Raw genomic sequence first — 13925 nt, forward strand, 5'->3', positions numbered from 1 at the left:
GGCCAGAGCCCCACAGAAGGGTCAGACCTCAGTGGGTAGGGTGAGACGAGTTCCCCATACCCCAGGTCTCCACGAGAGCAGGGCAGCCCCCATGTCAGTGATGCCCATGAGACAAGAGTGATTATGTGGCCCAGGGATCCCTTTGAGGGGCACACAAACACCTGCTGTAGCCTAGCTTGCTGTCCACATCTCCCCAGTCTCCCCACTCACCTCCTCATCCATCCTCTCCCACCGAAGCCACTCCTTTCCTTCCAGGCTTACTCTGCCTCAGGGACATACCCCACTTGACTCAAGACAGTAGGTCAGGAGCTGCTGCCTCCTGCAGGAAGCCTCTCTGGGTTGCCCTCCTTTGGGAAGCCAGCAGATCCCAGCACTGACAGAGGGAGCTGGGTCTAGGGGCCCATCTGGCTCTCTGGGGCAGCCCTGGATAGGGATGGGAGTAGGGACAGTTTCCCTACAGTTCAAGCTCCTGAGGATGGGGCCAGAGACCATGCTTGAGGAGAGGATGACCACAGCATGGACAGGCACTGGTGGGAAAGAAGGCTGTGGGCCCCCAGGGAGGGGGCAGGGAGGAGGGCAGGTGGCTCCTCACAGGGTGCTGGAGGCCAAGTTCGTGTCTTCATGCTTGAGCTTCCCGTCCAGAGCGAGGCCCCGTTTCTCTCGGTTGTTGGCCAGGAATGGGGTCAGTGTGTAGACCTTGCAGAAGGTTGAACTGGGAGCCACGGTGTCACTGGGAAGAAGGGAGGCAGGTGTGGAAACACACCCCAACCGTCACCCCCCAGCCCAGTTAGAACAACTCAGAGACAACAGAGTAGCATTGAAAACATGTTTGTAACTTTCCAAAATACTGAGGGCTAGATTAGTCCATAAACACACATGTACATGAAAAATGACACATAATGCACTTTCCTCCCAAAGGGAGGCAGAGCCAGGAAAAACCAAAAACCAGATGTGTCTTCTAATGGGAGCATCTACTTCCTTCAGGTGAGAAAAGACGTTTCACTGGAGAGCTCTCCCCTTGCCTGAGCTGCTAACAAGCTTGAGACAAAACTCCCGCCCAACCACAGTAGCTGCCCCTCACACCTAAATTTTTAATATATAATTATTCTCTACCTTCCCACATACAACCATTTTACCCAATGAGCTGGATTAGTCTTTCATCAGACAAGAAAAGCTGTGTACCTAGTGCCTTACCCTCTTTGCTCTGGCTGCCAGGAAGCTCAGAGCAAAGTCTGCCCTTTAATCTAGGTTTCTGGCACTGTGTAATTATAGCCGCGGTCCCCTTCAATTCAATAGCTCTCATTTTGTCATTCTAGTTTGAGCAGGTCTTTCCCTTGACTGTAATGTGCATTTTCTTGTAGCTAAAATCAAGTGGGTGTTTTCTAAAAGGCTGTTTGGGATCATGTACCATGATTGGCTAGGAAGTCCAAGGCCCAGCCCTCTGCCAGGTGGGAAAAAACCACATGCCCCTGTCACTGCAGCCAGGGCTTCTCATTTCCCCGCCCAGCCCCACACATCCAAGGCTGGGCTTGTGCTCACTTACTCGGCCTCTTCCATGGCCACAGGGCACTTGTACTGGGCTGTGTTAAAAAGGCAGATGTCCGCGTACTGGCGCACTGGGAGGAAGAGGGAGACAAGGTGGTGTGAGCCAGGGCTGCCACTCCCAGGCATCCCAGGCTCCCTCAACTTGGGGATGTTCATCCCTGGAGTGCACCGGGGGATCCTGCAAGAGACCACCCTGTCTGCACCCGAAGCATAGCCCAAACGCACTCTTCCCTCCCATCACCAAAACCCTCCCTCGGGGACAGCTTTGCCGAGAACCCAGGGAACCTAAGAGGAGGCAGCTTACACAGTAAACTTATTACCCAGCCAATGAGCAGCCTGCATTACTAGCCTCAAAAGCCTTCCCCTTTTGGCTTCTATAGAGGAGGCCCTGGGCTTCCCCGCAGGCCTGTAGTTCTCTACAAGGCTGTTAACAAGGGGAGAGCCTTCAGCTACCCCCAACCCTTGGGAGGAGTCCCTCTTGCCCGCCCCTTGGGTTGGCCCTCTGCCCGGATACCCGAGATTTTAATCTTCTTTACTGTCTTGTTGGTGTTGTTGGTGACGTGGACGTTAACGCTGATGGGTTCTCCATGGTAATAGATCTGGGAGGCAGAAGAAGGCAGGAGGGTTGGACCGGGGGGTACTAAAGCTCTAGACAGAGGGAGGGAGAAGAGGCCGCACACACAACTCCTGACCACACAGACTCTGGCCACTCTGACATGGGCCTCAAGTTCCTGAGCCACATCCCACTGATGCTAAGGCACTGGGCAGGTTACACCGGTGCCTTGGTGGGATTTTGAAAGATAACTCGATTAGAAGGTGATATTCCTGGGCTCCAGTCCTGACCTGGTCACCAGAAAGTGAGAACAATAGTAATAACAATGATGAAGAGGATGAGAGTGGCATGACCTTGGGAAAGTTACCTAAGCCTCAGTTTCCCCCTCTGCTCAGTGAAGGATTTGGATTAAGTGGTGTATCAAGTCCCTGCTGGCTCTGGAGGCCAGGAATTCTAGACTCAGGAGGGTCTGGAAGAAGCAGGAGAAAGGCTGGCTCACTGAGGAAACCAGGTCCGAATTCTCACTGAAGGACCTCAGCTCAAATCTTGCCACCAGCACTTGCCCTTGACTGTCCCCATAGAGAGAGGCATGTCCACACTGCAAAAGGGGGCTAGGGGTGCAGGAAGATGGCCACATCCCTTCAGGAGGTACCCTGACTTCAAAGTTGATCCCATCCTTCAGCTTCATGCTCCACTCTGCCCCTCCTTTTGACCCCCAAGTCTTCCCTACATCTCCCAAGGGAGGTCTCCAATTCCCTGAACCCAGGAGCTCTAGTGACCAGGAGAGAGCTGAGCTGGGAGGTCCCTGCCCCCACCGAACAGCCCCCACCCCTTGCCAAGTCCAAGCCTCCTACCTCCTTGTCCAGGGAAGCCTCAAGATGCAAGGGCTTGTCCGACATAAGGAACTGCCTGGTGGTCTCAGCTGTGGGCTGGGGGCCAGGCCTCTCAGGGGCATACTGAACCTTCCTGATAACCAGGCGCACAGAATTCCTAATGGACATAGGCAGAGCAGAAGATAGCCAGAGTCACGTGCCTCCATCCCCTTCCCTTGTAATCCTCCCTTTCCTGCTCAGGAGACTGCCATGGCCCCCCTGGCCTTCGAATCCAGTCCAAACTGCAGAGGCAGACACAGGGGCCTTGTCACCACCCAGTCCCACTCCATCCTCTCGCCTTGTGTCTGCAGCCATCCCCACTTCCTCTCTGTCATCCTAGGTCTATCTAGTCCTGTCTCTGCAGATTTGCTTATACCGGCCCCACCTGCAATACCCTCTTCCCACTTCTGCCCTCATTTAGGCATTTAGCTGGGCCTTCCTTCTTCAGGGCCCAGCTAAATGCCTCCTCTTCCAGGAAGCCTTCCTGGATCAGCTCACTTGATCTTCTCCTGGTCTGAACTCCCACCCCATCAGAGCTGAACCCCTGTGGCCACTCTTCAGGATGACAAGAAAGGGACTACGTTTCACTTCCAGCCTCCCTTAGGTTACTTAATAGTGGCAAGATCCTTAAGGAGATAAATTTTTGTCTACATTGTTCACTGCTGGGTTTTCACCACCTACGACAGTACCTCCCGTATAATGAATGCCTCCCAAATATCCATTTGATCAAAATATGCAGAGGGGCCCCGTGAAGAAGTGGGGGCTCAGAGAGGTGACAGGGTTCAGTGAAGGGGTGTGGATTCAGTCAGGGGGTTGCAGGTCCGTGAAGAGAACAGAGACCCAGTGAATAGACGGAGGTCCAATAGATGGGGCTTAAGGAAGGTGACTGGGGCTCAAGGAGGAAACGAGGACACAAGGATTGGGAGAGGATGGGACCTGATGAGGCAGTGTCTGTGGCGTGCTAGGGGACCCGGCATCCCTGTTGCTCACCTTCACTCCCTGGAACCGGACAGCCAGGCTTAAGGCCTTAGCTCTCCCCTTACTAACTATACCCCCTTGAGTAAATTCACCTCTGGGTCTTAGTTTCCTCATCTGTAAAATGGTAATAATAGCAACACCTCTTTCCCAGGGTTGCTGAGAGGATTAAATTAGTTCGTACATGTTTGTCACTCTGAATAGTGTCTGGTCCTTAACAGGCCCTTGATAAATGATAGTTGCTATATCACCATTAGTATTAACTCTGGTATGGACTTAAAATGTGCCATCACGGTGGGCTGAAGACAGTAGCCCTCAGTGTTGTTCCTCTTCCTTGCTCTAGTCAGGCCCCCTTCAAAAAACCACACCCTCCCTTCTTTCCCCTGTCTCGAGTTTTAAGAGGAAAAGGAAGACAGAGAAGCAAGGGAAAAGTGCCCCATCTCCCAACACCCCAGAGTTGCCCAGGTTGGAAAGGGAGATGCCTGCAATACACTCTCCAGCCGCCAGGTGGCAAGCTCAGCCCACTTCCTAGGAAGTTGCAGCGCCTGCCCTCAGCCAGCCTCCGGTAGGATCGCTGACTGCCTGGTGAAGTGGGTTCATCAGAGCTGGAGGCTGAGGCCAGCCTCATCAGGAGGTAGGGCAGGGCCTGCCTTGAGGAGGAGCAGGCCTGAGCAGGGCTGGGCAGTCCATCTCAGAAGTCAGGGCCAGCTCTATCCAGCTGCCAGCCTGGGCTCTCTGCCCAGGGCTGTGCCTCTCCAGGAAAACACTACCTTCTCCGACATGTGGGCTGACTTTCCCCCTCACTCTCCCCAGGGGGGCTTTGCTGACTACAATTCCCTCCCTTGCTTAGAAGTTTCCACTGACCCCATAATCAGCCCCCACCACCCGCCCAACCACCACCTGCTGCTAATGGCCCCCCAGGAGGAGAAGTGAGAAGTGGGGGTCTAGGATGGCTGGGAAAAGTCTTGCTCACTGTTAAAAACAATCCGAATTTTGTTTCTTTCCGAAACAAAATAAAGAGCCATGCAGTCTGGTGGGGCAAACCGAGAGGCAGGGAGCTGGAGGAGGGCGTTTCTGCTGTGTAAAGGAGAAACACTGACCACCTACCCCAGGAGAAATGCTGGACCACCTACCCCAGGAAATGTTCCATGACTTGCCAGCCTTCCAGAGCACCCGTCTTGGGGTTCCTGAGGCTGGAATGCGTGGCCCCTCCTCGCACAGTTCCCGGTATTGTTACTTATCTCTTCTTCAGGCTTTGCTGGCCCTGTCTCCTTCCCACTGCCAGCAGGGAGCCCACACCCCGCAGAAGCTGCGCCCTTCTCACCGTTTGTGGATCTTCTCCTCCAGGTTCTCGGCACAGAAGGCTTTGACTTCATAGTCCACACCGCAGGCCTGAGGGGAAGCAGCTGCTGACCACAGGGTCTTGGACAGGGCAGGGTCCCCACATCACAGCCAGTTCCCTCTCATTTTACAAACCAGGGTGCTGGATAGGAACACCTAACCCCACAGCCCGGTGCACAGCCTGACTCAGGACCCGGGGTCAGCCCCAGCACTGCGCTGCCTCTGGGGGTGGCTGCCTCCCCGACTTGACCTTCCCACAGAGCTCTCCCAGCAACCCCCCTCCCCACCGCCCCGCCTCTGGACATCCCAAACTGCCCTAACTGGGCTCCACCCTCAGACACCTGACTGGTCTGGGCGGCTGTCCTCACAGAGGCAGCCACCCGGAAATCACAACGGGTGCCTCCACAGCCCTGCTTGGGGAGGCACATACTGTGTGCAAACCGTCGGGCGCTTAGGGCCTCACTCCACCCTCTCAACCACGAGGGGCGGCGCATCCTATTGTGCCTATTTTTCAGATGAGGGAACGGGGGCTTAGATCTAGGGCCTGCAATAAGGGGTGTCACCTCTTTTGGGACCTCAGTTTCCCCACTTGTGAAACCAAAACGAATGCACCCCCATGCCAGGTAGTGAGGCCAGGTGGTAGTTCAGAGAACATTTTGGTTTTGCTACAGCCAAAAAGCAGCCCAGGAGAGACGACATGTAACTGAATGGGGGGGGGGGGCAGGGGAGTGACACCCTCTCTATATGAGAAGAGACTGATTATCTGAGGTGGTACTGAAGTGGCCTAGACACAAAGAGGCTTCCACACAGAGGGGTCTGCGCCTCTCAGAGAGCAAGCCAGGGCCCTGGTGATACAAATGTCCTATGCCTAGAGAGACGCGTCCAAAGACGTGACCCACCTTCCCTGTGTCTTCAGGCCCCGGCTGCAATGTCACAGAGCACGGGAGGTTCGGAGGGATCTGTTAAGAGGACAGACAGAATAGGTCTCCTGTCACACTGACCCCTAACCTCCCCATGTTGCCCACCCACCACCCCCATACATGTTCATCACACCAGGGGCCCCTAGCAACAGGCCACGTCTCATCATCAGACTAGGGGCTCCAGAGGACAGACAATGTCTCCCCTGTCAGACCATCCCAAGGATACCCCATACTGGGCCAGAAGCCCCTCCGGCAAAGCCAAAGATGTCAATGCTTTTCTTTGTCTAACAGGTCACCCCTAGCTTGTGGTAAAGATAGAATAAGAGCCACCCCCCTACATCCCCCTGCCCTCGCCAATGATGCCTACATCCTAATCCCCAGAACCTCTGACTGTTAGCTTACATGGCAAAGGGGACTTTACAGGTATTAAGGATTAAGTTAAGGATCTTGAGATGGGGAGCATATCCAGGGTTATCCAGGTGTAACCAATGTAACCACAAGGGACATTAGCAGGGAAAGCCGGAAACAGAAGTGTCCGTATCAGAGTGATGGGCTCAGAGATAGACTGGCCAGCCACCGCGGCCTTGGAAGACAGAGGCATAGGCGATGACCGGCCAAGGAACACAAGCAGCCTCTAGAAGTTGGAAAGGGTGGGGCCTAGAGCCTCCAGAAAGAATACAGCCCTGCTGACACCTCGATTTTAGCCCAGCATGACCTGTGTTTGACTTCTACCCTCCGAAACAGTAAGTTCATCCACGCGTGTTTCCACGGTCATGTTTCATTCCCCCCAGGTTGGCAGTGGCTCGTTATGGCAGCCACAGGAAACCAATACATGTATGCTGGACGGAATGACTGTATCCTCCCTCCCGCTCTAGCTTCCCAGAAAGCCAGCGGATTTCACTGAATCACAGAATCGGAGTCTGAGAAACAGGAAATTTTAAAACCCATAGTCTGGGAGCCTTTCTATTCGGAAAAGGGGCAGAGCAGGGAATTCCTACATGCCGTGCCTCGTTTATGAGCCGGGCTGGAGAAGCCAGGCGTGTGGCTGGTTTGAAGGAGGAGGCAGTCCCGTAATGACTCAGGGGCAAGACAGGGCTCCCTTCTTTTTCCACAGCCTCTCCCCCACCGATGAGCTGTACTCTGGAGGCTCCAAGGAGGAGCTCAGAGGTAAGGTGACACCCTGGCGGTGGCCAGAGAAGAGACACTTACCAGGCAGGATCAGTGACAGCGCCCCAGGTCCCAATGTACACTGAGAAACTGAGGGCTGCCCCCATGTGCCTGCCCACCGGGCTTCCTAGGGGGGGCGCGGCCGGCCCTAACCTCAAAGGTGAAAGGATAGGCGTGTTCGCCCAGCTTCTTGATGAGGCGCTCCTGCAGCCGCGTCAGGGCCTTCTTGTCCTCGGGGGCCGGCGGGAAGGACTGCACGTTGGCCACAAACAGATCCTTGCGAAAGGTCAGGCCCAGGACATCCAGGTCCTCCCGGCCATAGCGAAAGGCGCAGGTCAGTGTCACATAGACTGTGGGAGTAGGGGATGCTGAGGATGGGCCCAAAGGGCAGCAAACAAGCCCCCCCACACCCCAGAGCACCTGCTGAGCCCTGGGACTGGCCCAATGGGAGTTCCCAGGTCTGTCCCAGAGCTCCTGTAGGAAAGGCTGTGCTACCCTGGGGATGGGGGAACCAGATACCCAGGAGAGCCACTCAAGCCTGGTCCCAGGGGTGGGGGAGGTAGGGTCTGACTACTGGATCGGTTCTGTCCTTCCCCACCCCCCATCCCCACCCACTCTGGCCAGTGGAGTGCGCAGGAGCATGGGAGATGGTCTGACAGGGTTGGTGAGGGCTGGAGTAGGCTGGTAGGATTGGGGTGGGGGTGGCTGGGGAAGAGTTGTGGCTGGAGAGAGCAGAGGGAGGGGGGGAAACAAGTGCTGAGTGGTGTCTAGGAGGCACGGGGTTTTGTCCTAGCCCAACCTCCACCCTGTGTCTTCCTGCAGACCCTGGACAATCCCTTCACCTCCCTGGGATTCAATTTTCTCATCTATAATGAGACCCTTATTCTTGATCTATTGGGCATCCTGGCCTTACAAAAGTCACGATATATTGACGTTAGCATGCTTGAGGCACTGACCAGGTTCTTCTAAAATGGGCATGGGTGGACTGCCCAGGCCAGAGGAGGCCAGGGCACCTGCTCTGATGTTCGTTGGAGCTGCCAAGGGGGGAGCCAGTGGGGCTGGGCAGGTCAAGGCCGCAGAATTAGTTGATGTCCTGCCTGGACTCAAGGAGGCCCTGGGCTAGAGGTCAGTGGGGAATAGGAGGCCCCGTCACAGGCCGGAGGTGGGGCCTACCACCTCACCTCTCCTCTCCTTGAGATACTCAGGATCCACGAGGACCACGCCATCTGGAAGAAGGACAGAGAGTAAGCACACCCTCCCAGCTTGACCTCTCAAATTCCTGAGCCCCAAACATCAAGCCAAACCTGAACCTAACTATCTCTCTGTCGGAAAGCCTCAGGAGAGACATGGGGAGCCCAAGGGAGGGCGCTGCCGTGCCCCACCCCCTCCCTACAGGCTGGACTTATAGGCCCAGCAGGTGACTTACGGCAGGTGACTGCTCTGTTTCTTCCCTGTTCATAAGAACAATATGGGCCCAAAACTGCTATGATCAGGTGTACTTTAGAATTTTGAGGTTCTGAACTGTGGAAAGGCCACAGGGTACATCGTCCATATACTCTGTAACACCCTCTGCAGGGTCTGGGCTCAAACCCATTAACACCACTGCGGGGAAACGGGAATATTTTCACCAAGGGGCTGAAGTATAAAGACCTTCCTGTTAGTTCAGGTCAGGTTTTGCCACTAAATGAATCCCATGTCAAATTTAGGAACGAGTGCAAACTTCTAGAGATTGTTGGATTTGGGATTTGCCATCAGGAGTTGCAATCCTGTAGAACCAACCTCCCAGGTCTGCTGTGAAGATGGAGTTAACACATCTAAGGCTGAGACGGTATCCCGTTCATGTGATCCCACAGAGAATGTCCCCAGGCCTGGCCGCGGCCGTGTAGAGACTAGCTGGACACAAAGGACGTCTCCTCCCCGCAGGACCCCAGGAGGCCAGAAACACAGGCTCACGGGTTGCCTCCTTGCCTGACATCCCCAGTCACCTCTGGCCGAACCTCACCCAGCCATACCCACGGAATAAGCAAAATGTTCTCTCCCCAGCTCTCATCCACTGCTACCCTCTCGCCAGCCACCCGCACAGCAATCTCTCAGGGAATCTCAGGGTGCCACATCTGGAAAAGAGTGCCAGAGGGCTCCTGGTCCTATCCAGCCCTGGGCGGGCCCAAGGGATACCTGATCAGGGGAGTGTCCACCCTGTCCCCAAACCTGCCCATCTTCCCTCCTTCTGCTTTGGGTGTTTCCTCTGTCCCTGAGCACCAGGGGCTCTGCACAAAATCTGGGGAGAGGGCACTCCCACAACCAGGGGTGTCAGGGAAGTCTTCCTGAGGAAGGGAAGCAGGAGCCAGGTCTTAAAGGGCAGTAAGGGTTGCCAGTTAGATGACCATAGGGCATAACAAAGCAGTCGGGGGGAAGGGTGTGGCTCTGAGGCTTGGGAGAGTAGATCCTGGGGGTGCTGGAGGAAGCAGGGCCAGGCCTGACCAGTGTCATCCTGTATATAAGATTGGGGGGGGGGGCTTGTGACAGGAGGTTCAGACTTGCCCTGGAGCCTAACAGGGAACCCTGGGGAATAGCTATGCATTGGGAATTCATAATCAGCCCAATGTCATGATGGGCAAGATATTTTCTCTCTGTGGATCATTTGATCAACTCTGGACAGTGCCCCAGAGCTCTCTAGGATCCCCAGGACCCAGCACAGGGCCTGGCTCAAAGTAGCTGCTCTGCTCTGAGAACACTGACCAAATAGTTCTTGGGGTGCCTGTGTGCACTGGGGGAGCTGGTTCCCTCCTGCTCCTTCCCTGCCCCCCAGCCTCAGTGCCACCCCGCTGCTGTCCTTAATAGGCCAATGGGTAGGGACAGCCCTGGCCCCAGATAGTCTGCCAGAAACTGTGCTTTGTAGCAAGCCATAGATAAACACTGGGATGCTTGCTTATTGCCTCCAAGAGGCAGCTTATGGAGGAGATGAAAATGGAAGAGGGGACAGGCTCCCCAGACAGCACAGGGGAGGAAAAGTGGGGTCGTCCTACTCCAGGCCAGGAAAGGAGGGCTTAATGGGGGGCTGACCTCCCTGAGCCACAGCCCTGCACACACCCCCTCAGCAGAGGGACCCCGGGGACTCCCCAGTTCTCCTGCCCCCACTGTCACAAAGGGCTTCCTCCCAGTGAACCAAAACCTGCCAGCTGTGCTCTCTCTGCTCCCACCTCGGCTCTGGAACCGCACGCTCACTTCTGCCCTCTGGCCCCAGGACAACTCCAGGGATATGTAACAGAGGCCACATTCTCTGTGAACGTTTCTCCACGTAACACATGTAGTTTCTTCACCTGGACTTGGCCTCAGGCAGTTTCCAGTGTCCATCCTCCCCATCGGTCACCTCCTTTGGCCTCACTCAGGTTTGCTCTTGTCCCTCTAAGTCAGAGCCTCTTTGGGCCTCACCGTCCCCCTATGTGAAACAGGGATAATTCTGGGCCTCCCTCCCTCCCTCCTATAGCTGTGGAAAAAGGCAGTGAGGTCAGGCTCTTCTAACGAGAGCTATGGTTCTTAGAATCCTAACCAGGGGTGACTGTACCTCCTAAGAGGAGATCTGGCAATGTCCAAAAACATTTTTGATTGTCCTCCTGGGATGGAGAGGGTGGTCCTAAGGTCTAACGGCTAGAGCCCAGGGATATTGCTAACCAACCTACAACGCACAGGACAAAGAATTACCCAGCCCAAAGTGTCCAGAGTGTCGAGGCTGAGAAAACTTGAGCTAGAGTAAGACTTTGAAAGGTGACTTTAGCCCCAACCCAGCCCATGCTGAGACCCCCAAGTGGGTGAGTACAGCCCCCATTTCATAAGCCCCAAGGTTTTCTTCCCACCTTTGCCAACAGGATGCAGCAGAACAAAGGTTCTGTGGACCCAGGCCGCCCAGGTTTGAATCCAGGCTCCTCAAACCACTAGCTCTGTGACCTGGAGGAAGTCACTTGACCTCTCTGTGCCTCATTCTCCTCAGCGGCAAAGCAGGGAATCATGGAGCTACCCCAGTGTCTGTGTGTAATGAGCCTCACACTGGTGGCTGCTCACCGTCCTCACAATCGTCTGGCCACGCTCCAGGCTTCCCCCCTCAATCCACCTGCACTTTCCCCCCTCACATAATCCTCGCTGAGGGACAAGGAGCTGCTCAGTAAACGTGGTATATGCTTGCCAACAGTCACAGGAAGACACTCACATCCTGTTCTTGGTGCCACGCCCATCTGGAGACCTGAGGGCCACTCCCAGGTGGCTTTAACACTCCCTTCCCTAGAAGGGACCAGGTCAGCTCCACCTTTCCCCACCTTCCTCCACGGCCTACAGACACTCACCCACAGGGTCCACGAGGTCAATGTGGTCCACAAAGTCCCGCTTTCCCAGATAGACAGTGAGCTAGGGAAGAGAGGCACAGGGGGCATTAGCAGCTGTGGGCCTGGAGGACACATCCCTGAAAAGCCCCCAGCCCTTGCTCGGGAGGAAACCCTGGGAGCTGCTTCTGCAACCGCTAAACCCAACCCAAGCCCACACTGAAGTCCACACTGGACTTGGACCTGAGCTCCAGCCCTAAAGAATCAAACCCTTGTACAAGTTTGAAAGTACCTATTTATCCTAAACCCCTTTGAAGCAGTTGTTACTGTTCCCATTTTACAGATGAGGACACTGAGGCCTGTGATCTTCACACCAAGATCGACCACTGAGCGTCGAGCAGCAGCAGCAAAGAAGTCTGTGGCCCGGGAGCTGCTGGGCACATGTCCGAGACAGCAATGGCAACCCAGCTCAGACTCAAAGGCTCACAACCCTGAGTTCCGTGCTCCTCACTGCTCCTTGCCCCTGTGCAGTCTGGCCGGGCTCCACTCATCCTAGGACTGGTTTTTCGAGGCAAATGAGGAACAGGGAGCCAGTGTCCTGCTGGGAAGACCCTCCAGAGCTAGGCTCCAGAGTGTCATGCCAGACACTTCGTGTTCCTGCACAGTCCCTGCATCGTGCTGAGTGCCCCCTCACCCCCATCTCTCTCGGTCCAGCCCTCCTCCTCCCCACAGCCTCCGTTGCCTGGACAACGCACCAGACACACCAGCCTCCTCCATGGCCTGAAGCCGGTGGCCTCACATGCTCTGGACTGGAGGCCTTTCTCCCCTCCTTAGCCAGACTGTTTCTCCTAAAATGCAAATCCAGTGCTGTCACTCCTGTCTGAAAACCCTCTAATGGTTGCTGTGCCCAGAGGTGATGACAAAAGGGTTTCATTCCAAATGCCAGCTCTTATAGATCAGGGCGGCTGACTGGGGACTCTGGGCGGACAAGGCATCTAAGATGGAATCCTGGCTCAGCAGGTAAGGGTGAACAGGGATGCGCAATGTCTCCCTGGGAGCAACGTGGTGCTATCTGCCAGCCCAGGCCACGAGTCCAAGCTCCTGTACCCGGCAACCGCCTCCCCTCAGCTCCCACTCCCCCAGCCTCCCTCTGGGCTTTCTGATTCAACTGTTGTTGATGTCCCTAGATGTCCATGCCTAGAATGCCCTTCTTCACCTTGCCTCGCCTGGATATGCAGCCTCTTTGGAGAGAAGCCATCCCCGACTGCCCAGGCTGGGTCCTGCCGTCCCCAGGCATCCCTTGATCTCACCCCTGCTGCCGCACATTGAAGCAATGGGTGTCTGTGTCTGCCTCCCCCGTCTGGCTGGGAGTGGCCTGAGCCGTGCCTCATTTGTCTCGGTATACCCTGTCCCGGGCCCCGCCGGCCAGGCCTGTACCCGATGGGGAATGATGTCAGTGATATCTATTTGCTGAACTGAAAAGAAAGCAGGATGGAGCCTGGGGCCTGTGGAAAGAGAGAAAGCAGGGCAGGCCCTGGGAGCTGCTCCAGAAAACTAGGTGAAGCCATGGTTCAGTGGAGAGGCTCTAGTGGCCTCTCACACCAGGGGACCCAGGGCTTCTGAGGCCCTTGGCACTTAGTCTAATGACCACACTTGCTCTGAAGTGTCTCTAAGAGAGGCTGTGTCTCAGCCCGGAGTAGGGGCTCCCTGAAGTCCAGGGGAGTCGGACTGCCCCCTCAGACAGAAAGTTCCCTGAGAATCCCTCCCCCAGGGCAGACAGCTCCTAGGAACTGACGGGGCTGTGTGGAGGTTCTGCATGGGCAATAGAAATGCCCAAGAGAGGACAAGAACGTGGGGCCAGGGAGGAGCTGGGATGCAGTTGTTACGGACTCACCTTTCCATTCGGGCTTGCCTTCTTGAACACCCTGTGGACAGAAAGAGGAAGCTACAATTAGTGCATCCCGCCGGTGGGGAAGGCCCCCAGACGCCATCCCTCAGCAAAACAGAGGACAAGCACCTGGAGTGATCTCCAGTCACTGTCCAAGCCTTGAGAGCCAAAACAACGTCTGGAGTCATCAGATCTTACCATCTCCCGCGCTACCCCACCCAAGCCTCCGTTAACTGCCATTGTAGCTCTCCTGGGATCTGCCGTGGCCCCCTCAGCCTCCTCTTCACACAGCAGGCTAAGGGGCTCTCGAAAGACATGTCAGGCCTTGCCACTCATTTGTTCAAAGTCCAC

At 55.6% G+C, this 13925-nt stretch overlaps 1 protein-coding gene across 4 annotated transcripts in view; it reads right to left on the reverse strand.

Annotated features, from left to right (window-relative positions):
- ARRB1 (arrestin beta 1) overlaps positions 1 to 13925 on the reverse strand; it is a 70683-nt gene that overhangs the window by 8515 nt on the left and 48243 nt on the right. For all 4 annotated transcript variants that reach the window (XM_080815498.1, XM_080815497.1, XM_080815495.1 and 1 more), the window contains exons 2-11: positions 13581 to 13611; positions 11711 to 11771; positions 8555 to 8599; positions 7527 to 7723; positions 6186 to 6245; positions 5270 to 5337; positions 2953 to 3088; positions 2060 to 2144; positions 1544 to 1616; positions 593 to 730 (exon numbers count right to left, since the gene is read on the reverse strand). In XM_080815498.1, coding sequence (XP_080671624.1) covers positions 593 to 730; positions 1544 to 1616; positions 2060 to 2144; positions 2953 to 3088; positions 5270 to 5337; positions 6186 to 6245; positions 7527 to 7723; positions 8555 to 8599; positions 11711 to 11771; positions 13581 to 13611 — 894 coding nt within the window. The remainder of the gene's footprint in view (positions 1 to 592; positions 731 to 1543; positions 1617 to 2059; positions 2145 to 2952; positions 3089 to 5269; positions 5338 to 6185; positions 6246 to 7526; positions 7724 to 8554; positions 8600 to 11710; positions 11772 to 13580; positions 13612 to 13925) is intronic.

The sequence above is a fragment of the Martes martes genome, assembly GCF_963455335.1.
Source record: "Martes martes genome assembly, chromosome: 10".
In the NCBI taxonomy this organism is placed as follows: Eukaryota; Metazoa; Chordata; class Mammalia; order Carnivora; family Mustelidae; genus Martes; species Martes martes.